This window comes from Castor canadensis, chromosome X (assembly GCF_047511655.1).
Source record: "Castor canadensis chromosome X, mCasCan1.hap1v2, whole genome shotgun sequence".
NCBI classification, from domain to species: domain Eukaryota; kingdom Metazoa; phylum Chordata; class Mammalia; order Rodentia; family Castoridae; genus Castor; species Castor canadensis.
In genome coordinates this window covers 132,879,941-132,906,087 of record NC_133405.1, presented here as the reverse complement: position 1 = coordinate 132,906,087, position 26,147 = coordinate 132,879,941, and the positions used below count along the sequence as shown (strand labels likewise).

At 43.6% G+C, this 26,147-nt stretch overlaps 1 protein-coding gene across 1 annotated transcript; it reads left to right on the top strand.

Moving 5' to 3' along the window:
• Positions 1-23,388: 23,388 nt before the first annotated feature.
• Tmsb4x (thymosin beta 4 X-linked) lies at positions 23,389-25,606 on the top strand. Its single transcript, XM_074062579.1, has 3 exons — positions 23,389-23,546; positions 24,628-24,741; positions 25,169-25,606. The coding sequence occupies exons 2-3, from the start codon at positions 24,642-24,644 to the stop codon at positions 25,201-25,203; spliced, it is 135 nt and encodes a 44-aa protein (XP_073918680.1). The 5' UTR covers positions 23,389-23,546; positions 24,628-24,641; the 3' UTR covers positions 25,204-25,606.
• Positions 25,607-26,147: the final 541 nt, after the last annotated feature.

Sequence of the window (26,147 nt, the reverse complement as noted above, 5' to 3'; positions counted from 1 at the left end):
ATACCTCTCAAAGGCAGGCAGAGTTGGAAGAGTGCAGAATGGTTGTGAATATGTGGCAGAAAGACCAAAGTTTTGGCGTATGTCAAGCTGACCACAGCACTCACTCAGAAGCTATGTGATCTTAAATGGTTGGTCATGGCTGCTGAGCTTCACTGTACTCAGCTCTACAATAAAGGAATAAAAACCATTTCCAGTGGGACAAACCTGTGGTGTGCTGATAAATGTTTAACTACTGGTTGGTGGGGTGGAGCGAACCTCTGGCTCATAGTGTTTGCCAGTTTCCACGATGTAAATACACCCACCATAGCTGATTTCAAGACACCAGTGTGCAAGATGGGGGATGAATGACCCTATAGTACCCTTCTAGAATGTAGCAGACGTGCAGAAAAGATTATATCCCCTGCCTTTCTCCTCATTAGGAACATCTAGGTTGACATAGGGGGTTAGCATTTTTGCATACACATGCTCATTACATTTTCAGGACAAGACTGTGAAATGGATAGGGTGGGTGTTTTTTCTTTGTTTACAGATGAGAATCCTCCAGCTTGAAGAGACTGGAACAAATTGCTTAAGAGCCTATGGCAAATAATCCCTAAAACTATGCAGTGAGCTACAAGTCCCCAAAGCAGTCTGCATTCTAATCTCTGAAACCTGTGAATATGTTTGGCTACAACATAAGGACATTAGGTCACAATGGAATTAAGGTTGCTAGTCAAATGGCCTTAAAATAGGAAGAGTGCTTTGAATTATCCAGGTGGGCCCAATGTAAGGATGAGGTCCTTAAAAATGGAAGAGGGAGCCAGAATCCGGTGGCTCATGCCTGTAAATCTAGCCACTTGGAAGGCTGAGATCCAGAGGATTGTGTTTCAAGGCCACCCTGGGCAAAAAAGGCTGTGTGACCCCATCTCAATGGAAAAAAAAACCTCATGCCTGTCATCCTAGCAACCTCAGGAAGTGTAAAATAGGAGGGTCACGATCAAGGCCAGCCTTGGGGAGTGGGGAATGAGACCCTATCTCCAGAATAACCAGAGCAAAAAAAGGCTGAAGGCGTGGCTCAAGTGGCTCTTGCTGGCTTAACAAGTGCAAAGTCTTGAGTTCAAACCCCTTAGTAATGAAAAGAAAATGGAAGAGGGAGTGACTATGATCAAAGTACATTATATGCATGTATAGAAATGTCATGATGACACACATTGCTTTGTACAATTAATCTAAGCTAATAAAAAATGGAAGAGGAAGGCACAGGAGAAGAGCCAGGGGAAAGTGTGACTACAGAGGTGCCCTGTTGCTGAGTTTGAAGATGGAGGAAGGCCCACCGCCAAAGAATGTGGACTGCCTGGGGAAGCCAGAAACTCTAGAAAGCAAATTCTTCCCCAGAAGGTGGACTGTCCTAAAGAAGTACACAGCCAGCATTCCAATACCTCAATTTCAGCCCGGTGAGACTTCTGACCATCAGAAGTGGTTTATTTAAGCTGCTAAATTTGTGACTTGCTACAGCAGTGACAGGAAACTGATCCAGTGGGACTGGCCATCTCCTAGGCAGATCCCGCCTTCTGTGGGAAGCCTTCTTTTTTCTTGCTCTTTCTAGGCTTTTCCTTCCTCCCCCAAGGTCCCATAATGTCTGGCTTTTAGCACTTTGCATACCTGTCAGTCTCCTTAATCCCTAAAGGCAAAAAGAATACTCTTGTCACCTTTACATCACTCTCCACCAGCACAGTTCCTTCCCCAAGATCAGAGCAAAACAGCTAGATTCAGAATGTCTGCGTGCTTGAATAAATTACGGACTGAATGGAAGCCGACATTAGCAGTAATGCTGTGCCTCACCATCACCAGGAATCAGGCACTGAGCTGTCAGTGCTGCAGAACAATTCAAATCATGTCTTGGTGGTGTGATAAGCCGCCTTCCCCTCCTGCAGTGCACCCCTGCAGGATCTGCAGGAAAGATCAACACTGCCTGTCTTCCCACTGGCTGGCAGAAGTGGCCTTTCCCCAGAGACCAGTGCGCATCTGTTAGAGAATTTTGCACAGGAGGGAGGATTCTGGCTCAGACTGAAGAGAGACACGCATGATGTATGGGTTCCTGAAGCCTCAGACTATGCTGTTGGCATCTTTGTTTCAGCAAAGCTCATAATTGGATTTGGGCCTTTAGGCCAGTTGCTTATTCATTGTTCTCATTTATCAAACGTGAGAAATACTAGTCCGGTGCTCTGCTTACCTCTAAGACTTAGGGAAAAGGAACAATAGAGGTACGAGCAGGCTTTTGAATACTGCCACATAATACACTGAAAGCAGATGTGACCACGTGCTAAGAAGAGGCAGGGCTAAGAGAGTTCACATTCTCATGGGAAGTGAAAGTGGATTGCGTCACTCTTTCTGTCACATGGCAGCCCGTGGGACGCTAATCAACTCACTGAAGCCTCTTTCTTCCTGTGTAAGATGAGGTGATGATAGCTCCCATTTACTGACCATGTTCAAAGTTCCTGACCCTGTTCTAAGCCCCTCTGTCTGTCATCTTTATAGTTATTCCACTTGTCAGTGTCAGAACCACAACCAGCTACATAATTTGTAAGCCCAGGGCCCTTGTTCAAAAATAATTAAGATGGAGGCTGGGGATGTCGCTTAGTGGTAGAGCACTTGGCTAGCACACGCAGGCTACTGGATTTGAACCCTAATCCCACCAAAGAAAAAAGATTTAAGGAATTCAAGCTGGCAACAGCAGAATATTAAGCCAAGCCCAGGGCCCTGCTAAGCTGGGCCCCTTCATAGGATACACACCATGAGGCTGGTCTTGAGCAGAATTAGCTTACAAATCCTGGCAGTCTGGCTCCAGAGCCTTTCATCTTCACATCTATGCTACAGTGGCTCTCCTGTTAGGTTGCTGTGAAGGTGAAATTAAGACCAATGCATTCATGGTGAGAGAACAGTATGGATATCGGCCTGGAAGTGGAGGCATAGAGAGAAATATTAGGTAGGAATGATAAACCCTTGTGGCTCAAGCTTTGGTTGCTTGGAGGAAGCAGAAGTGTGCTGGTAGATAATACCAGCTGCAAATGGTGGCAGTCTCTGAGAGCCACCCAGGACCTTAAATTTCATCCAGTTGGTGGTGAGGAGTACAGGAAGGTTTAGAAGTCAGGGTGGGAGGGTCGGGGGCTAGGGGGTGCAGGAGGGAGATAGCGACAGTTTAGAGAAGTACCCCTAGGGGGCAGTGTGGAGCAGACTTAGCTGGAGGGAGAGCACGCACCCCTCCCAGTAATGAGAGGCTCATGGAGTAGAGGCAGGCAAATAGGACAAGTGAACAACGTAGAGGGAAGTAGAAATGACCTTTGGCCTTTAATTTGGATAGAGAGGATGGGGAAACAGAAAATCTTATGATGCCTGCTAGCTTGGCCTTTTGTTTTCAGGGATCTCAGGTCTGTCTTGGAATGTCATGACATACAGACTGGGCCTTTGAGTACACTGCAATCAGTACTAATCTTCAGGAAGTAAACATTCTAGGAAGTAAAAAGGAAACAAACTCAACTTCCTAAAAAAGAGCAGCTGTTACTGGCCATAAACTCAGCCATTTCTTAATTTTGTTTTCTCCCAAAATATTCCCTTCCAAGTTTCAGAGGCATAATCAGTTCTCTGCCATATAATTATATCACACAATAGCAACAATTGTAAACTCCGGAGGAAACAAATGGTGCAATTAAAACAAAACAAAACTAGGAAGAGTAAATTTTCATATCACTCCAAGATTCTTCTTTCAAACTAGGTAGAACAGTATCTCAAACCCAGCTGCCAGGATTCATATCCCAGCTCCTTTACCAGCAATGTGACCTTGGACAAATTAGATGGCCAAGTTTCCTTCCTAAAGCGAGAGCAACCACACTAGCTCTTACCTCAGTCACTGTGTCACTTCGGACAAATTAGATGGCCACGTTTCCTTCCTAAAGCGAGAGCAACCACACTAGCTCTTACCTCAGTCACTGTGTCACCTCGTTCTGAAGACTAAACGAGAAAAGCATAGAGCAGCCTCCAGCATGCAAGAAACAGGCTGTAAATTGCTGTCATGTTCTCCAGGTTTTTTGCAATGACCCTGAATGACATTTAAGACCAGAAGCGTCTATCTAAAAGCATCCTGTTACTGTCATTACTATATATTTGTTCCCATGGGCCTGAGGCTGCCCTAGAAGCCTAGAAAGAATGGCCCGTGGGCAATCCCTGCCACCTGGGCGAGTAACAAACAGGGTCTGTGACAGAATATGGGAAACCGGAGTTGAGCAAGGCTACAAGAAGGGGGAAGCAGACTCACATTCTATAGCTGTTTCTGAGGAGGAGCCCTCCAGATTAACAACAGTCTCCTTTCCATGATTCGGGGTTTGAGCCCTGCTGCCCCAGTCCAGTTCTTACCCATTCAAAAAACATTATTTATTCCAAGCTGATGTGGTTTTGTGCTGGAGGCACAAACCTAAGACCTGATCCACCACTAAGGAGAAGGCACAAGAGAATGGCAACAACTGGGTCAGGTAGCATAGCAGAAGGCTTTGTAAGGCGTGGAGGTGTGAGGACGGCATCCTGCCTCAGGGTGTCACAGCTCCACACAACCATCACGGCCAGCCTTTAAATCACAAGAATCTAAAATGGCCAAGAAATGGGGAACCTTTTTTCGGTAATGGAAAAATTCTGTGCTTCCATTAGGATGATGGTTATGTGGATGCGTATGGTTTTCAACACTCATGGAACACACACTTAACATGAGTGCAGTTTGTTTTATGTAAATAAACTTCAATCAAGTTACCGTAAGAGTCCAAAAGGAAGGAACTATATGTTAGCACTCTGCCCGGCACATAGTGGACTCTTGGTAATTTCTGCTGAATGAGACAGGATGGGAACACTGAAGCTGCATGAATCTCCAGCAGCCAGCTGGGCATTGCTCCTGGTTCTGAACCCTGCCTTTGTCTGAATACAGGCTTCTGCTGGGCGCTGGGCACACCAGCTCTGAGCCTCCCAGGCCCCTTTATCATGTTGTTGGCTCCCCCTTGGCTCCCCCTTGCTCTTGGAGCTTGTGGTTCACATCTCTGCTTTGTGGAAGCCATCTTCCCCAATGCTGCTGTCTTCTGAACACCTCTTCCTCTCTCCCTCTCTCCCTGTCATGTTTCCCTTTCCAGCTGGGTAGAGCTGGTAGGAACCCCTCAAAGGAGAACTTAGAGGCCTGAGATTTCCAAAAAGTGTGTGTGTGTGTATGCGTGTGTGTGTTTGAGTGGATCTGCATGGACAGACAGCTAAAGTAGCAATGAAATCTGTGAAAGGGGCTAAGTTTTCCCTTTCAGAGTAGGGTTGCTGCAGAAAATACAGGATGCTCCATTAAATTACAATTTCAAATAAAATATTTTTGATATTTCATATAAACATGTTGCAAATGTTGTATTTGATGTACTAAAAATGGTTTGTTATTTATCTGAAATCGTACCATAACTGCGCATCCTGCATTTTTATTGGTGAAACTTGACCACCCCTCTCTCAGCGCATGATGGAGAATGGCGGGAGAAGGGAAAGAACACAGGATCCCTTCAAGCCCCACTTGTTGTTCTCAGAGAACCAAAGCATGAACCAAGCCTATACACTCCGCTTCCGTAGATCATCAAAATCAGTGCCTACTGATGCAGGAACAATGGTGATTTTTAAAGCAGGTGTGTGTGAACCTTCTCAGCTCTGCTTCTGTGGAGTGATTCGTGTGGGAAACAGGCAGCCAGCAAACATGAAGGGAACGGGGCTAAGAATATACTCTCCCCACGCCCTCATCCCGCATGCTGCACAGACATACTAGGCAGGCAAGCAGGAGTAGTTAGGAATTATGGGTGTGGATGGATCAGAGTTTTGAAAGAGGAGGGAGATGCTACCCCAGGGCCTCACCTGCTTTTCCAGGCTTCTCCTACCCACCACCCATGTGGGTCCCTTCCTGAAGCACCCCATTTTAGCTCCCCATCGGCATTTCACTCTTGAGGGAGGCCTGGGAGAAGTTGATGGAAAGTTACTTCCACATAAACGGCCTGTGGCTGAGGGATGATGAAACCCCAGGAAACCGCAGCTCCTCCCCTGTGGGGGCACAAGGCCAAAAGCCATTCTGCTGAACTGGGGACCCATTTCTGGCCTCACTACATGCCCAAAGACCTTGGGCAAGTCACTTACCATGTGCCTCATTTCTTCACTTTGTAGGCGGGTTGCTGGCTGCCTGATGACACCCTTACAGGGCTCACAGGAGGTGAGAATGACTTAGAAGATCCCAACTAATGGCAAAATTTTGAAAGCCAAACGCACGAATGTACACTTTTATTGCTACTGTAATTAGGACAGTTTGAACAGGGTCTGTGGTGGGCAGGCTGACTAAACTTAGTGTGTTGCCTGTACATGCTAGAATAGGGGCCTGCCACCCACGTGTCTAAGGTCAGTTTGCTTTAGGATTGTTAAAGGGTAGACTTGATGATAATTGTCCTCCTGCCCCTTTAAGAACACAGTTCCTTCAGTTGCAAATAAGCAGGAAGTCCCCCTCCTCCAGCTGGTTGGCTGGGTGGTGCCTTTCACTTCCTTCCCAAGGTGTTTTCTTACTAAAGAAACCTCTAGCTCAGGGTCACATTCTGTTTCTTTCTCAACTGCCTTTGTGTTGGTTTTGTGAAAAACCTCTTTAAGCAGGAAAATAATACTTTTAATATGTAAAAGATGAAAGTAAAATATAAAAACACTATTTGTAATCAATATATAAGTTATATGTGTTGTGGTACAAATGTAAATTTTGTAAATGGATTCTCGACTCCCTTTCAGCAGAAGTAAGCTATTAATAGTTCTTTAAATTCCCTTCTGGAAATTGCCCCTCGCACCTCACCTTTTTGTTTGTTTATTACCGGGGGCGGGGGAGGGGGTCATCCAGTATTTGCAATCTTCTTGTTTTTTTCCTCTTAGGAGTTTGGACTTTCTTCATAGCATCATGAATAAATGGGCTTCAGTCTTCTTCTAAGGGCTGCATAGTTTTCCATTGTTTGCGTAGTTTATCATGAATTTAGCTCGTCTGAATTAATAAGGTCTTGGCTTCATTCTGGCTTTTGCTCTTACTACAATGCTGGGGAAGGGGTAGAGGTGTGTGTACACATCTATACTTATCTCTGGGTAAGTATCCAAGTCTGGCTGTAGAAAAACATCTGAACAGTGGTGCCACTGATTTAAACTGGAAATGCTGTTTGGATTGCAAGAGCCCTGGCACCTAGGAAAAGCGGATACCAATTTACACTTCCAACAACGACCTACGGGAGCTGCTTTCACACTTCTTCTTTCCCTGCATTCTGACCACCTGGAGGCATTACTCAACCTTTTCATTTTTGTCAGTGGGAAAGAAGCAGAAAGGGCCTCCTTATTTGATTTGCATTTGAAAGCCTACCCTACGGGGGGGGGGGGGAGGTGTGCTTCGTCCTGCAGAGATCCTGGCTGTGTGAGCAGGGCCCCAGAGGTCAGACTTTGGAGCCGGCTAGGACTGGATACAATCCCAGCTGAGCGGCTGGCTGACTGTGATTTATCTCAGGACTCTCAGTCTGTCTGTAAAATGAGCATCCTTAAGTCCAAGTTCAAGGGGGTTAATTGAGAGGATGCAATAAAGCAGTACAAACTGTCTGTTACTACAAAGTTAGTGTGTTTTCCATCAAAGCAAAGTGTTTATATATTTATTTATTTATATATATATATCATACATTTATTTAAAATCTATACATGTATATGCTGTTTTGACTTAGCCAATGGCTGATTAATTTTTTGGCGGGGAGGCAGTACAGGAATTTGAAGTCAGGCCTTCGCCCTGGCTAGGCAGGCACTCTACCTCTTGAGCCACACCTCCAGCTCTTTTTACTCTGGTTATTTTGGAGATAGGGTCTCGCTTTATCCCCAGGCTGGCCTGGCCCATGTGCCTCCTATTTTAAGCTTCTTAACAGTTGCTGGTATGACATATGTGGACCACCAAGCTCGGGCTTTTTTATTGAGATGAGGTTCTCACTAACTTTTTGCCTGGGCTAGCCTCAAACCTCCATTCTCCTGGTCTCTTCTGGGATCACAGGTGTGCATGAGCCACTACGCCTGTCCTTGATTAAATTTTTATAGGGTCTGTGATCTGACTTTGTGTGTGTGTGTGTATGTGTGTGTGTTAAGTCTAGGATTCTCACTTGCTAGGCAGGCACTCTACCACGTGAGTCACATATCCAGTCCATTTTGCTGGTTATTTTGGACATGGGGGGGGTCCCAGGAACTATTTGCCCAGACTGGCCTCAAACTGTGATCCTCCTGAACTCAGCCTCCCAAGTAGATAGGATTCTAACTACTTGGAGCCAACAGTCCTGGTTGAGATTGCACGTTCTTCTCACTTGCCTCCCCATGCTTGAGAGGGGAAATGAAAATGACACGTTAAAAAATAAAACTCGACACTGTCATGTTGAAGGGTTGATCTTAACCAACTGAGTGACCTTGAGCAAGTTACTTCTCAGAGCCCCAGTTTCTCTCTCTGTAACATGGAGTGTTCATTATAGCAACCAAGGTTAGGGGAATTGAAAAGGACTTAGGAGGGTGCCTGACTCTGGCAAGCACTGGCTCAGAGTTGGTCCTTGTTGTTATTCGTAATCACAACACTTCCCCCAGCCAGCTTCCCCCAACCCAGGGGAAGAGGAAAGTTGAGTCTCTGCAGCTAAAAACAGATGTTCACAGCACCTACTAGAGGCCAGGTTACTGGAAGAGCTTTTGGGCCCAAACACATTGCAGGGGGTACTGGGGAACACCATCCTCTGACTCCAGTGTGGGGTGCTGGGGATGGAACCCAAGAGCTTTACCCTGAGGCTCACCTCCCTAGCATTCTGGTCCTCCTTTGAGATACAATTAAGTCCTGCTGTGCTCAGCAAACAAATTTAATTGATCAGCCCCAGTTGTTTTTAATCTTTGAGGAGGTCATCCATTCTCTAGTGTTTTAAAGAAAAAAAAGTCCTTCGTGGCAGTGACTATGGAGGGCTATTTTGTGAAACATTACCATTTTCTGAATGAGTTTTGCCATGCTTTACCTTTAAAGATCTTCCTGTTTGGAAGCAGGGTGCACTGTGAATACTGCAGTGTTGCTCAGATGACAGCAGAGTTACTTGGAAGTGGGGATGGTGCTGCCCAGGGTGGTTACCTCTGCGTCCTTCATTCCCACACAGAATCTCTCAATGAATCCCCCAGAACTGACAAGGGTCTTTTTCTGAGCACAGCTGAAATATCCACACCAAGTAAGAAACAGAGACATATTAAAGAACACGTCTCAAAAAACTGGAGCTTTCTGGTGGAGAAACGTGGTAGATAACACTTTAATCAAGTAATCAAAGTTAACATTCCCAGTAAGGAAATAAACCAATCAACTTCATGTGCCTCCTGATGAGAGATTTGGAGGTCAAGCATCCCTTATGTGTATTCCTGCCAAGAAGAGAAAGCCCAAATCTAATCATGAGGAAACATCAGCCAAACCTAAATCAAACGAAATTCCACAAAACAATTGGGCTGTCTTCAAAATATGAGTGTAGTGGAAGATGAAGAGAGGCCGAGGAAGTTCTAATCTAAAAGACATGAACAGGATGTCACAATTAAATGTGAAAAAAAATTGTTGGAAGGATGTTATCAGGCTAATAGATAAAATTTGAATAAGGTCTGTAGATTAGATAGCAGTATTGAAGCAAAATGACATTTCTTGGCTCTGATAATTGTACTGTAGCTGAGTTTGAAAATGTCCTTGTTATTAGTAAATGCACACCTAGTATTTGAGGATAAAAGGTGTCATATTCACAATTTATTCTCAAATGGTGTAGAACAAATAGGTAAGCAGGTAGGTTGATAGAATGATAAGGCAATTAACAATTGCTGATTCCAGGGCTGGGATTATGGCTCAGTGGTAGAATACTTGCCTTGTTAATGTGTGAAGCCCTGGGTTTGATTCCCCAGCACCATAAAAACAAACAAACCAAAAAAAAAAAAGTTGCTGAATCCAGGTGAAAAGTATACAGGACTTTGTACAATTAATATACACTGATCAAACGTTTTTTATTAAGTATTTGGGAATTAATTATTGTTATTTTCCCAGCTTTTCTGTAAATTTGAAATGATTCTGAAGTAAAATTTTCTAAACATCCTGATGATTCCAACCATGATGTTTGTTATAAACTAAATAATAAACCAGTCCTAATTAATAAAGGAAGCAAAATATTAAAATTTCAGAAATTTAAGGCAAAAACCAAGCAGCAGCTCTCTCCACACAAAGTACTTTTCCACCCGGGTGCCAGTGGCTCACGCCTGTAATCCTAGCTACTGGGGAGGCAGAGATCAGGAGGATTGCAGTTCAAAGCCAGCCCAGGCAAATAGTTCCTGAGACCCTGTCTCGAAAATATCTAACACAAAAAGGACTGGTGGAGTGGCTCAAGGCTCAAGGTGTAGGCCCTGAATTCAAGCCTCCGTACTGCAAAAAAAAAAAAAATCACTTTTCCCCTTCCATTCTTTTGTATCTCCCTTCAGGCTTTATTTCCTGGCACTTTTAGCATTCTTGTGCACAAAACAGCAATTCAACTTGTTTTCTTCAAATTCCTTTTAGTACAATTTTTTAATCTCTTTCATCCAAGTGATATACACAAAGTACCCACTAGGTGCCAAACAGCTCACAATCACCTCAATTCCCAAGGATTCTTGTTCTCTCTGGAAGTGGAGGCCACAGAAAACTGTCCTCTAGGATCCTCTCTGGGAAGAACGGGCAGAAGGAAGAGATAGAGTAATCTTCATTACAATGTCTGTTTGTACTCTACTAGCAAATCAAATGTCTTATGTGCCATTCGAGCTCACAATTTCCCACCCCACAACCTGAGCCGTCCACAGCCTTCCTTACCTCAGTGAATGGCGAGCCCTGCCTCCCCGGTGCTCACACCAAAATCTTTGGTATAATTCTCAGCTCCTCACTTTCCACACACACACACCCCATCACCACCACCACCACATCCCAACTGGCTCTACCTTCAAAATCCACCTTGCATCTGCCCACTCATCACCACACCACTACTCCATCTGGGCCCATCCTCCACCTGATTTGTTGAGATGCCTCCAAAGCAGTCTCCTGCTTCCAATCTCTTAACTCAGTAGCCAGAGTGGTCCTTTTCCACGTAAATCAGGTCGTGGAATTTCTCAGATTTGTGTGGCTTCCTAACTCACACAAAAAGGGAAAGCCAAGGCTCTTAACATGACCTAAAAAGTTCTTAGTGTAGCCCCATTCCACACCTTCATGAGGTTATTTCACCTCTTGGACCTCATGACTTATGCATTTTTAGATCATCATTGCTTTTTGCTTCAGCCAGAGTGGCCTTCATGTTTGGACAAGATCCTTGCTCAGGGACTTGGAACTGGCTGTGACCTTTCCTGCCATGCCGTTGTCTCCCAAATGTCTGTGTGGTTCATTTCCTTCTTCCCTTGAATCATCCTTCAAATGGTGCTTTGTTCATGGAACCTCCCTAGACCACCCCCTCCTACACACAGACTTCCCTACTCCATCTTCTTCCCCTACTCTGTTTGTCTATTTTCATCTTCTAGTAGACTATACACAATACTTTTTTTTAAAAATATGTATGATCTGTCTCTACCACACTAGAATGTAAACTCATTAAGAGCAGAAGTTCTGCCCTCTTACACTGTTGGTGGGAATGTAGACTAGTACAACCACTCTGGAAAAAAATTTGGAGGCTACTTAAAAAGCTAGACATTGATCTACCATTTGATCCAGCAATACCACTCTTGGGGATATACCCAAAAGACTGTTACTCCAGAGGCACCTGCACATCCATGTTTATTGCGGCACTATTCACAATAGCCAAGTTATGGAAACAGCCAAGATGCCCCACCACTGACGAATGGATTAAGAAAATGTGGTATCTATACACAATGGAATTTTATGCAGCCATGAAGAAGAACGAAATGTTATCATTCGCTGGTAAATGGATGGAATTGGAGAACATCATTCTGAGTGAGGTTAGTCTGGCCCAAAAGACCAAAAATCGTATGTTCTCCCTCATATGTGGACAAGGGGATTGGACTATGAGCACATGATAAAAGCAAGAGCACACAAGGGAGGGGTGAGGATAGGTAAGACACCTAAAAAACTAGCTAGCATTTGTTGTCCTTAAAGCAGAGAAACTAAAGCAGATACCTTAAAGCAACTGAGGCCAATAGGAAAAGGGGAACAGGTACTAGAGAAAAGGTGAGATCAAAAAGAATTAACCTAGAAGGTAACACACACTCACAGGAAATCAATGTGAGTCAATGCCCTGTATAGCTATCCTTATCTCAACCAGCAAAAACCCTTGCTCCTTCCTATTATTGCTTATACTCTCTCTACAACAAAATTAGAAATAAGGGCAAAATAGTTTCTGTTGGGTATTGAGGGGGAGGGAGAAGGAGGGGGCGGAGTGGGTGGTAAGGGAGGGGGTGGGGGCAGGGGGGAGAAATGAACCAAGCCTTGTATGCACATATGAATAATAAAAGAAAAATGAAAAAAAAAATAAGAGCAGAAGTTCTGTTTACTAAAATATCCCTGGCTCCTAGAACACTGCTTATTTCAAAAGTAGTAGCTCAAATACCTTAAAGCAACTGAGGCCAATAGGAAAAGGGGACCAGGAACTAGAGAAAAGGTTAGATTAAAAAGAATTAACCTAGAAGGTAACACCCACGCACAGGAAATCAATGTGAGTCAATGCCCTGTATAGCTATCCTTATCTCAACCAGCAAAACCCCTTGTTCCTTCCTATTATTGCTTATACTCTCTCTACAACAAAATTGGAGATAAGGGCAAAATAGTTTCTGCTGGGTATTGAGGGGGGGAGCGGGAGGGGGTGGAGTGGGTGGTAAGGGAGGGGGTGGGGGCAGGGGGGAGAAATAAACCAAGCCTTGTATGCACATATGAATAATAAAAGAAAAAAAAAAGTAGTAGCTCAAGAAATATTTGTTGAACAAATGAAGATTATTTTAAAAATTTAAGTGCAAGCCATGCTCAACCACAACTGTATCCCCAGCTCTTCAGAAGGCTGAAACAGGAAGATCATGAATTAAGGCCAGCTTGGGTTACATAGCAAAACTCTGTCTCAAAAAAAGAAAAAAATTAAGTACACAGAATCGGTGTGGTTTCATTTTTAAAATGTATGCGAAAAAAAGTAAGTAGAACCAGAAGGAATATTCTAACACGGTTTTCAACAAAGGCATTTATTTTGGATTTTGAAGTCTTATTCAAGTGTCAGTTTGGCTTTGTCGTTCCTTAGCCTCAGTTTCCTTCCAATAAAATTAAAAAATAGGACTTGGCTTAAGGAGTTTTGACTGAGGACGAAGTTAGATAACGCACCTTGAACTGCTTTAATAAATGGAATGTAAGTTTTTTCCCACTTTTTCATTCTGTGAATCTACCCAGAGGTAAGTCAAACTTCACAAATTAAAGACACAGCCTTCTATAACTTCCCTCACTTCAGATACCAATCCCAACGTCAAAGGTTCCCAGAGGCACTCTCTCTTCTGACCAACTGGCTAAAAATTCAAGCGTCCCTATGACCACCCTCAGGTTCAATAATTTGCTAGAAAACTCATAGAACACAGGAAAGTGTTATGCTATGTGTAGAATTTTAATTTTGCAAAACAATACAAAGCAGAACCAAAAGAAATGCATAGGGTAAAGCCCAGGAAGGTCCCAAGTGCAAAGCTTCTGTCATCCTGAGGGATGTGTTACCTTCCCAGAATGTAATTATGAACCAGGGAAATGCATCTGAGCTTTGGCATCCTGTGATCTTGTCGAGGCCTCATTACATACATATTAATAAAAATCACCAGCTATGTGTTTGAATCAATGTCCTTCCCTTCCCAGAGGCTAGGCAGAGAGCACATGGCTGGCAGCCCAACTCTAGTCACATAGTTGGTCTTTTTGGCCGGCTGTCCTGAGTCATCTCATTAGGATAAACTGTTCTCCAGTGAGGCACCTCATTTTCATAAATCATCAGACATGGACCAAAGGGCCACCATGAACAATGACACTCCAGTCACTCGAGAAGTTCCAAGCGTTTATAAACTACCTACCAGGAACCAAAGGCAAAGGCCAGCCAAATTTTTGTTATGAAATATTATATTCTACCTGTAAAAGTAAGACATTTATGCAAACACAGGCATAGAATACAAAATATAAAATTCAGACTTTAAAACACCTCCTCATGGTCCAATCTAAAATTGTGTCCCTGTTTGTATATAGGTAGGAAAGCAGAAGATTTAAGTCCAAATGTACTCCCACTCTTTGTGCCAAGCCCTGTAAGTGAAGGGAAGAAGGAGCAGGAAGAGGAGAAGAGAAGGAAGGAAATAAAAGGAAAGGAAAGGAAGGAAAGGAGAGGAGATGAAAGGAAAGGAAAAGAAATATTGGAGAAGCAATTTTCAAGAATGAGTAAAAGGTCTTAGAAGTCAAGTACTCAATTTCAAATCTGAGAAATGGATACTTGACTGACGATCAGCACCATTGCCAGTACTGCAACCAAATCAGGTATGCTATAGTTTGCTTAGCATTGGGACAAATTCTAATATCCACAAGCCATCCTAAATTTAGGTAAAATATTGCAGTGAGATGACTGTGCTTCATAAACAACTGAATTTGGCTCCTTCTTGTCCAAGGTTGTATACAATCTTCCTTCCACGGCATGGATTCTGTGAGCTCTAGCACCTAAAACCATGCCTAAAGGACGATGGGCCACAGTTGAAAGAAGTTTTGATTTGTGATCTTAGATCACGTAATCAAATGAATATACTTGGAGCTAGGTATGGTAGTACATGCTTGGAATCCCAGCACTCAGGAGACAGGCAGGAGATCAAAGTCAGCCTTGGTTACATAGTGAGTTGTTCAAAGGCAGCCTGGGCTGTATCATGAAACCCTGTGTCAAAACAAGCAAACAGAAAAAAAAAATGAATACCCTTGGGAAGGTCACTTAATCTCTCACTAATGCTAGGTTTCATCCTCAGCAAAATACTAATACCAATACCTAACCCATTTATCTGCATTAAAGTAGATTAAAGATAAAATGACACAAAAAATGAGAAAATGTTTTGATCAAGTTCACAAATACTAGATAAATGTAAATTGCATTACATAAAGAATTACTAAAACATAAAGCGTAAGTTGATATTTCTAAGCTATTTTTATTTTCTTTCTTTTCCCAACTATTTATTGTCCAGTGTTGTGGTGACCTGAGCTGGTGCCCACAGTCTTTTCGGTAGGCTGCTGTATAGACTTGGAATTTAGGCCATGGGAAAGACAAGTAGATGTAAATGGTAACATACTTTTCAAAAGCAGAGATATTCGGTGGGTTTTCAGGTTCATTGATAGCCACATCACCTCTTCCATTCTCTCTTAAAAACCCTATTAGCAGCCAGGCACCAGTGGCTCACGCCTGTAATCCTAGCTACTCAAGAGTCAGAAATCAGAAGGATCACGGTTCAAAGCCAGCCTGGGCAAATAGTTTGTGAGACCCTATCTCGAAAAAACCCTTCACAAGAAGAAAAAAAAGGACTCGTGGAGTGGTTCAAGGTACAGGTCCTGAGTTCAAGCCCTAGTACCGCAAAAAAGAAAGAAAGAAAGAAAGAAAAACCCTGCTGGCAAAATTTCTCTAATACAAGAGACTCCTTAGTCAAGGGTCCAGAGACACCCAAGAGATCATTTGAAGATAATCCAAGGAACTTGCCAAAAACACAACAAAACAAAATAACCCACATTTTGTTTTCATTAACCTCCAACTGAGCACGAGCACTTCCTTCACCCTCCATACTCTTAGCAGCTCCTGTGCCTGCATCAGCTGTGGAAATCACAGATGGCTTTGTACCTGTTAATGTGTCGCTAATAGCCAAACCTTCATTGCTATTTTGAATGTATGATGGATGAGACCAACCAACTACTTAATTGAGTTATTTAATGCCCAAAAAGCACATATAGGGCTAGCAGGGTGGCTTAAGTGGTAGACCACCAGCCTAGCAAGCACAAAACTCTAACCCAGTATGGCATCCCCCAAAAAAAGCATGAATATATTCCTACATCACAGTTTTTAAAAACCTTTGTGAGTTTCATCAAACTGTCAAAGGGGACCATAAGCACAGAAAGAGCTAAGACCTTCTGAATCTGGCCCCACTCCTGACTCTCCTCCCATTTCCCCATAGTCAGACATAGTATGAGGAAATGGGGCTGTGCTTGTTTTTGTCCGTACCTTCCTTCCTTCTTCCTTCATCTTTTGTGTACATTTTTATTGAGACAAAATTTACGTAACACACAGTGAGCCATTTTAAAGTGGACAATTCACTGTCATTTAGTACACTTGCAGCGTTGTACCTCCACTACCTCTACATAGCACTAAAGCTTTCAGTGTCCTGAAAGTAAACCATGTATCTGCTAGGTAGTCACTTTCTATTCCTTACCCTGCCCCCTCCCTCCCCTCAGCTCTTGGCAACCACTAATCTATTTTCTGTCTCTTTGGATTTATCTATTCTGAATGTTTCATATAAAAGGAATCATACAATATATAGTCTTTTGTAACTGGCTTTTTTTTACTTTGTATAATCTTTCCAAGCTTCTTCCATGTTATATTATAGCATGATTCCATACTTCATTCCTTCGTATGGCTGAAGAGTGCTTCATTGTACAAACAGACCACAGTTCATCCATCCATTCATCCACTGATGGACATTTGGCTTATTTCTGTTTCTTGGCTATTGTGACTTAAGCTGCTAGGACAAGTGTACAAGTATTTGTTTGAATATCTGCTTTCATTTCTTTTGGGTTTATCCCTAAGGGGCGGAATTGAAGGGTCATATGGAAATTCTTTGGTTTTTTTGTTTTGTTTTGTTTTTCTTTTTGTGGTGCTAGAGATTAAACCCAGGGCCTTGTGCATGGTAGGCTAGGCAAGTGCTCTACTAATGAGCTACATCCCCAGTGCTTGCTTTTTTGTGATATCATCTTTACTAACTTTGATAATGGAGTCCAAGTTGTAAATTGTACAGTGTGATACTGGAACTCAAGTGGCCTTTTCCTGGTACTTTCATTTGCCCTGGGTTTAGCCTTTGTGTGACATCCTCTGCTTTTTGATTTGGTGGGAATTATGTCTATTTCTATCTTAGAGGCAAAGTAAATGCCAAGATGAAATACTATGGGGGTGGAATTCTTCCCCTGGGAAGGTTCCTGTGAGTGCAGTTATCAGAGAGAATTGGGGAAACAGGTGGAAGTGTTGCAAAGGTTTGTTCCTTCTTGGTCCATGCTAGTCAGTTCCCACGTGTAAGTAAGTTGAGAGCTGCAGGCCGTCCTTGGATGGAAAAAAAGTAACCTGCAGAAAGGAAGAGAAGAGACCTAGCAGAAGGTAGTGAGTGCCCCAGGTCACCGGCTCCAAGGGCAAGAGGCTCAGATTGAAACTTTGCAGGGAGTGAAGAGGTTGAACCATCCCATGCACACAACCAGATTGATCTACCAGCACAAGGAAGGGGTTAAAGGTGAGGAGCCCAGAAAACTTCCAAGAGGGCTGACAATCTTAACTGCAAAACCTGGCTAAGATGGCTTAAGAACCCCAAAAAGGAAGCACTGGAGGTCACATAGAGTCATTCCTTTCCCATGGAGGTCAAAAGACCAGGATTTCCTGGGGTGTGGTGTGTCCGTATGTACACGAGTATGGCTCAGTCCTGGGTCAGCAAGTTTGGGCTTCAATTGGAGAAAAAAAATGGAGGGAGGGATGAAGAGTTTCATCAATGGTGGCGTTGGTACCACCAGATGTACTGGAGAACCTTGGTCTAATACCTATACCTCCTCAGGTGGGTTAGGGATGAATAAGGAAACCAAGATCATGTAACCAGCTACCAGCCAAGTCAATAGACTCTAGTGTGATTAAGAGGCCCATTTTTTTCTTTCCTTCCCATTCCTTTTTGTGTTTGTGCTTTAAGATGTGTTTTCCTCTATTTTCTTGATAAAAAAAATCCTTTTGAAAACTGCCACCACTTTCTCAACTGAACCAGGAAAAACAAGATGTTTCCATACCTATGATCAGAGAGGGCACTGTAGACAGGGAAAGGACACATGAGTATATGGGCCCATCCAGGGTCTAGCAAAAGCTAGCAGCACTAGGAGCACAAAGAAATGAGAATCTGAGAGGGTAAGACTGGCTTCATAACTTGAGAGACGCTGCAAAAGGAAAATCCAGAACCTTTGTTCAAACCCATGAACATTTCAAGCATGGGGGGCAGACCCTTGAAGCCAGCCCTTGAAAAGCCAAATTGTTACCGTCAGCCAAGAAGTTTTGTCTTAACCTATCTCTGCCTTCCTCTCAAATTTGAACCAGTTGTCTAATACTTACACTTCATTTTCCTCACCATTCAGCCGTAACCACCATCTGCTGGTGATCTGGGAATTATATTTCATAGAAAAGCTTTGCTAGGACTTGGGGATATAGTTCAGTGGTAGAGCACTTGCTTAGCATGTGTGAAGTCCTGGATTTAATCCCCAGTACTGCCCCCACCACCAAAAAAAGCTTTGACAAGACATCCACAGAAGTAAACTAAAATATATGAACACTTATTACTTGCTAGTGATAATTCTGCTTCAAGATGGAATGAAAAGCTTATCATTTTTAACAAAGAAAGTTGTAGGTAGTATGAAACGCCTTCCCTTTAAATGTATTATTTGTCCTACTATTTTCGAACCATTGTAGAAATGTGAATGACTACTGAGAAAAATATTAGAGGGGTGAAAAACTATGGGAACTACCTATGTTCAGATTTCAAAAGTCCCTTTATTGCAAGTGTCTTGGCTATATAGGAAGAGGCAAAAAAAAAAAATACTGAATTGCTACAATGAAATAATTTGAAAATGGGAGCAGGCAAATATTCAACTCATATGATATGAGATTGCAGTGTCTATGTTTCATTATTGTTGCTGTTTTGAGTTTTTGTTTTGCTCTGTTTTGGTACTGGGGATTGAGCCCAGGGCCTTGCATAAACTAAGCATAGGCTCTACCACTTAACTACATCCTCAGTCCTGTTTTAAAGTTTTAATTATGTTAACAGGGTTGAAAAGATGGATGTAACTTAATCCCTATGTAGCCTATAGAACAAAGTAGGATTCTAGAAAAATAGCTGTATAAAAATATACAGTTTCCAATCCAGCCAGTGTGAGCTTAAACCCTGCCACTGGCTTTCACTGTGCAGTCTGGGCAGGTCACTTAACCTCTCTAGGATCCCTTCATCTGAGAAGTGAGGGAAATTGCTGGGCCTCCATCACAGCTTCTGGGAGGTTTCACGATCTGCTGCACTGAGAGCTTCCCCCCAGTGGGTGGTAAGCACTCAAAACATGCCTGCTGTTATCACTGCTAATATCACGGCCATGCTTGGTATTGTTATTATTCTGCCTCATGGCCTCTGCCTGCCTCTCCACATTATCTCCTGTCACTTTCTCATCCTTTGCAAGCCCCTGCCCAACTGAGCTACTCACTGTCCCCTGCGTGACTCCGCCTCTGAAATCATTCCCCTGGCTGTTTGGAGGCTGAGTAACCACTTGGAGGGGATGTTGAGAGGCAAACTCAAGCCACGGAAAGGAAGCCGGCTCTAAGATTCCATCAGATCGATAAAGCGAACAAGACAATTAGCAGCGCCACATTTGACATTTGCGAGGTTGTTCTTTACCTCCTCTTTCCTTCCTCGGTTTCCTCCCCTTAGTTTTCTCTTCCCTGCTCCATTGTGCTGAGTACAGCATGAAGTTGCCATTCGTGAAAATCATGGAGAGAGACCTATTCCAACGAACCGGGAGGCAGGGGTGGGCCTCAGTGGAGGGACATAGACTTGGAAGATCGAACTGAATGCTTGATTTAGATCAAGTCACTTAAATTCTCTGCGCCTCAGTTTCTTTCCTAGCAAAATGAGATTAGTACTCTCTGCATTGGATGAGAATTGAGCCAAATCTAGCTAGCACACTAAACATTCTTCTTTTCTCTCCCAGTCACAAAGGGGCTTGGGCTGTGTTCTTTGGGGACATTTAAATTCTCCTAGGTAAGGGAGGGCTCCCAGGGGTTGCTGGCAGGTGGGGCAGGTAGTAGGAGGCTACGAACCCAGACAAAGGGACCTGAGCTTGTGCTAGCAGAGCGGGGAGTCTAGCAGTTTCCCTGTTCTTTGCTCCTCCTCCTCTTCCGTCCCTTCTGGTAAGAGCTCTGCACAAGGGGGGAGAAATGACCCAAACATTGTAGGCACATATAAATAAAAGAAAAAAAAAATTTTCAAGTTAATTAAAAAAAAAGAGCTCTGCACAAAATTAAATAGGTTAAAAATAATAGAACTAATTTTCATGAACTTGGACTTCAATGCCTGTTTCCCCATCTTTGGAAATAGCCACAACTCTGGCCCAGGCCTGCCCTGGAAAGCAAAATAAAGCGCAATGTCCCTTGACACCTCTTCCTGATTCCGTGGGGCACAGGTTTGGAGAGGAGCCACCTTTCCACGTGGGCTCTGTTAGCACATTTTTCACAGTGCGCTGTGGCCAGGAGCTGAGGAAAGGCAGGGCAGTTGCCATGTGTGATCTCTTTGCTCATCTTTCACTGGGGAGTCCTGAGGTCAGAGCAGGCTATGAAACCTGGAGTGACCAAGGGCCTTTTGTTGGCAATCCTTTTGTCTGTCCCTGTCTCTGTCTTTTAAGTTGGGATTGAAAACAACCACTTCAATGGTTGTGCCCAGCGTAGGCTAACCCTCTTACAAATGGTAGCTTCCCTGAAGCAGGAATTATCCCTAGGATCTGGAATATTAATAATACCAAGAGGATTTAACTGTCCCGAGAAGAAAACAAGGCGATTGGCGTGTAAGCAGCCTGCCCCTCAACATTCATTCTGGTGGTTCTCAGGCACAGGTTTTCAGGGAGAAGGTGAAAATTCTTATGTGTAACAGAGAATGGCTATCGGCTGAGTTATCTCAATGATGGAGCCTTAAGCCTCAGCTTCCTCGTCTGCAAATCTCTCCTTAAGGAAAGGTGGTAGACATGAAAGAAAAAAATTAATGGAAAGCTCCTATCACAATGCCTGACTCTTAGGAGATATCAACCGAAGGAAGATATTTTTAATTTGCTGTAAAACTAACAAAAACTCTCATTTTTATTGGTAATTTATCAGGTAAATAATATATAGTAATATGTCTGTATGTTATACAGAAATGATGGACAATAAAATAAATTTCTCTTTATAAGAGAAATAATACCAAAACATCTAAAACTTTACTTCCAAACACTAAAACATTTATTTTATTTTCAACTCTGCATTTTCAATAATAACAATAACAGTACAAAGAACTTGCTATTGTCATGTACTGTCCCAAGCAGTTAATCTTCCCAGGATTCGGTCAAGTGAGTACTGCAGTTGACCCATTCCACAGATGAGAAAACTCAGGCACAGAAAGATGAACTAACATGACCAGAGTCCCACAATTTTGAAGACTATTCCTTTCATCCACATTTCCTTTTACAGGCCTTCACTCTGCCTATTTCATCCTCCTAATCAGTTGGCAGCCCAATTACTCTTTCCCTTCAGGACTTCTTTTCCTTTCTTTCCTTCCCTCTCCATCTACCCACCTACCCTCTCTCTAGCAACATCTGCACACAGTGGATGGCTGCTTGCTACCAAAGACGAAAACTCCAGATGTTTATAGATTTCCATGTCTCCAGCTCCTTTGGTAACATGGCTTCTAGAAGAGCTAACCTTTCCTAAGGCAAAGTAGCAGCAAGGAGAGGACGGCTGCTTTTCTTTGTCTACAAGAGACACTGGGAGGAAAGAAAGGATTTTGACAGCAGCTGAGTGAAGGGAAATTCAATTGAAGAACCTACAAAAATGGTGTCAGTGTAAATGCAGCTGCCAACAGAACAGGCCAAGAAGTCACCCTGCAAGATCTTTTATGCATTTCAACAATGAAGTGGACTCCCCTTCCCAGCAAGTAAGCATGGGGCCTGGTTGTGGCGTGGAAACTGTTTTACCAGAGAGGTGACATCCGGTGCATGCATGAGAAAACAGGTCCAGGGTCCTATTCTCAGGGCAGGAACGCAGCCACCCAGCAGACCATTAACTGGGGAACCAGACGGTCACCTGCTCCTGTTCACCCTTCCCCCCACCTTCTTCCTCCCCAGGAAAAGGGAAGTCAAGTAGATGAAAAAATGGGGAAGTCCTAGCTGCTCCAGCAGTGGTATTTAAGGGTCTATATAACAGTTGACTCTAATCCCTAGTGAGACAAAAGTCTGTCATAAAAATGAATAGCAAAGGCTTTTTGGAAACCTTTCCTCAGGACACAGAAAAGGAGAAGAAACATTTTATTAACTACTTTGCATCTCAGAAATAATCACAACTAGCCCCCCCCCCATTTTTTTTCTTATAATCGGCAGATCTTTCTCTTTTCACCTACCATTTGCAGGCACGGGTATGGTATTTGTAACTAATTTTCAGAAGCAAGTGGGTCACTGATACTCACAGAGTTAGGTGCCATTTTGAAAACTGCTTCTTTCTACCTGAATCTTCCGTATTTCCAGATGCACTTCAGAAAAATGTCCTAGTGCCGAAAATGTTCCCTTCAAAACATACAGTAGTTTTTGAATTTATATTAGTGACAATGGGGTTCTAGTCTTCAGAAGTCAGCATGGACCTCACTTATAATTTATGAAACCAAGAAACAAGAAAGTGAAGAACCTCCTCATTGTCAAGTAGCAGGTCAATAGCAGAGCTTGAACTTATTTTTTTTCTAAGAGGGAGGCATTGAACTCCATAAACTCCAAATTACCTTACACCCAGCAAACATTAGGGTTATTTGAGTGCTCACAAAAATTCTAGCAATGAAAAAATATGGATGTAATGAAACGTTTTTTTAAAATCACTTAAGGATGCTTTATGAACCACCCGAGTCAAAGGGAATGCAAGCCAGGAAGACAAAGAGGACCGGGTGGGGCGAATGCCCTCCACTGATCTAAAAGCTGAGTCACAGGAATTGGACCCCTGCAATGGGCGAGGCCCTTGTATGAGGGACATCGCGCCCCTACCTTGGGGATGTCTGTAGCAGACAAAGCCAGTTTCGCAGTAAAGCAATGCCTGAACCTCTAGGTACCACCCAGGTCCTTAGTTTTTATGCACTGGTCCACAAGAGCACATTTGAGCTACTGTTGCAAAAATTCATTATAATAAAAATAAAAGGGGAAAAAGCATTATGACGGAAGTGTTGGATGGGCAGTAGCTAATTGTATTTTTCCACCATAGTTGCGGTTAGGGTGCCCTGGTGGACATGGGGTAGGAGGCTCCCCCCAACGCCCGGCAGGCCTCAGTACGCCGATAGGGAGAGATAGGCGCGAAGGAGTTAAGCTGGCCTGCGGGTGACATCACCTCATTTACATAGGAGCGCGCATATAGCTGCGTTCGCCGCGCCCCGCCCGACACTCGGCGGTGGCCACTGCGCAGACCGGTTTCTTCTCGTTCACGCACTTCGCTCGGGTGAGCCCCAGGGCCCCTTCCTCCTGTCCTGTCTTGTCCTTTTGCTGTCCGCTCCCCTACCTATCGAGAACCAGCGCTCGCCCCCATTATCATCTGCATCTCTATTAGGCATCCTTACAGCTGAGCCCAAGTGGTCCTCTTTGGGGAGCTGGGGATGCTAAACCCTTCCACATACTGGGTAATAGAAAGGTGGACCCTAATTAAAAAAAAAAACCTGGCTTTTTGCCGTGCAGGTTCAGGGGAGCGTTGTTTCTTAATTTTTTTTCCCTCAAAGGCATTCTATATTGCCTGCGAAATTTGATTAATCTGAAGCAGAAAGAGCCTTTGTTCAAAGGCTCATTCTCCCGAGCCCGGACCTTAACCGCTCTATCGTCCCCCAGGCTCTGAAGGCTGCAGGGCGTTATCAGTCCAGGCTTAAAAAGACTGGGCTGTCTCGTGAAAATGTTAACGTCCATCTTGTAGGGGAATGTGTGCAGAGGCTGCCAGATCGTCCCTAAGTGCAGCTCCTGATTGATTTCTGGGTCGTCGGGAAGCCGCTTTGTGTGGCTGCATTGTTGGCTAGAGACAGCGAGAGGAAGCGGGTAGGGCGGTGGTCGGAGGCTCCCGGCTGCAGCTGCCGCCTTTGTGAGAAGAGCAGGCTTGCTTGCATCTCTTGGGGGAGAGATTACATCTAGAAAATAGAAACGCGTTTTGTGACCCTGGCTCCATTTTTAAGAATTCTTACTCGATTTCCGTCCCCCACCCCCCACTTAATCTTGAACGTGGCTTCGTTATTCTCCTGTCCAGATTTTAATTTTTAAGAGCTGCCATTAACCTGCAGTGTCAATTTCATTACATGGAAAGATTCAACCTTGAGAGCCATGTTTTGAAGTATTGAGGGGGAGATCTTTTTTCCTCTCTTTTTTCCCCCTCTGTAGAAAGAGGAACCTTTTAGCCTTGAGTGGAAGAGGAAGCGAGCGAGGGGGGGGTGTAGAGGTGGGGTTGCAGACTGGAACGTGGAGGGGCGAAGCGCATTTCTGAACAGGGAGAGGCGAGGGTGGGAGGCTGATTCTCAGTCTTCCTCTTGGCTTTCTACCTGCAGCAACCTCTGCAACCATGTCTGACAAACCCGATATGGCTGAGATCGAGAAATTCGATAAGTCGAAATTGAAGAAGACAGAAACGCAAGAGAAAAATCCTCTGCCTTCAAAAGAAAGTAAGCTCCTACCCACCGCCCATCTTCTGAAAAGGCTGGGCGGGAGCTGCTGGTGGGAGGAAGGGAGGGGCAGCGGGGAGAGTGGGGGGGGAGGTGCGGGGGCGGAGCCGACAGTTTGATGGTGATGAATGTGGTTTGGAGAAGTTAATTAAAAACTGTTTTGCAGCCAACAAACACAGGGCTTAGTGATTTAATAATAGGATATTTAATGTGCTTTATTAATACAAATATATTTCTATTAAAATGTGCTTGGGTTTATTTTTGGTATGAATGTTTTATTTCACTATGGAATGCCTATATACACTAGTGGAATTTTTATGATATGAAAAGAGGTTTTAAATGAAAATATCGTAATCTTAGACTAGGCTATACTGCATCCTCTGAGCCTCCATCTTTTTTTCTGTTTTTTTTTTTGTCTTTATCACAGCGATTGAACAGGAGAAGCAAGCGGGCGAATCGTAATGAGGCGAGCGCCGCCAATATGCACTGTACATTCCACAAGCATTGCCTTCTTATTTTACGTCTTTTAGCTGTTTAACTTTGTAAGATGCAAAGAGGTTGGATCAAGTTTAAATGACTGTGCTGCCCCTTTCACATCAAAGAAATGAGAACTACTGACAAGGAAAGGCCAAGCCTGCCTCTCCCATCTGTCTGGCTGGCAGGGAAGGAAAAGAACTTGCATGTTGGTGAAGGAAGAAGCTGGGTGGGAGGAAAGTGAAATCTAGAGTCAAATCCAAGCTGGTCCAAGGTGTCCTGCAGGCTGTACAATGCAGTTTAATCAGAGTGCCATTTTTTTGTTCAAATGATTTTAATTATTGGAATGCACAATTTTTTTAATATGCAAATAAAAAGTTTTAAAACCTGACTGGTGTGACTGTTTGGTGTTTGGAAGCAGTAGTTTTAACAGCTGATAAAATCTTCGCAAAGAGGCCCGTCTTTTGGTCTCCCTGGGACCAAGACAGAAGGGACAAACAATTGGTGATTTAGTAAATTCCCTCACAGCATAGAACTGGGGTTCACCCAGGATGTGAAATACCTCCTCTATACCAGGTAACTTGGGAGATACTTTTCGTAGGCCAATTTAATTCTTAGTATGAGTTACATGAAAACTTTAATAAAAAATATATTTGCAAGCTGGGCATGGTGGCCTTCCTATACTCCCCACTACTCCCAAGGCTGAGGTGGAAGATGGCTGGAGTCCAGGCGTTCTAGGCCAGTGCGGGCAATATATTTGCAACTCATAACTTTTATGGGTTTTGATAAGCCAACGCTTAATTTATTGCCTACATACAAGACAAAGGGGGTAAGTTACAGCACATCTTGTTTCAGTATCAAAAGGAACTTGGTTATTTAACCAATTATTAGCATCAAGTAGAATTTAGCAGTCTTGTGAATAAAAGGAGTAA

What these genes read in the sequence shown, in the direction of transcription:
- Tmsb4x (XM_074062579.1), top strand. Translation starts at nt 24,642, where the DNA reads ATGTCTGACAAACCCGATATGGCTGAGATCGAGAAATTCGATAAGTCG. An exon ending in TCCTCTGCCTTCAAAAGAAA is followed by an intron (nt 24,742 to 25,168) that starts GTAAGCTCCTAC and finishes TCTTTATCACAG; the next exon opens with CGATTGAACAGGAGAAGCAA.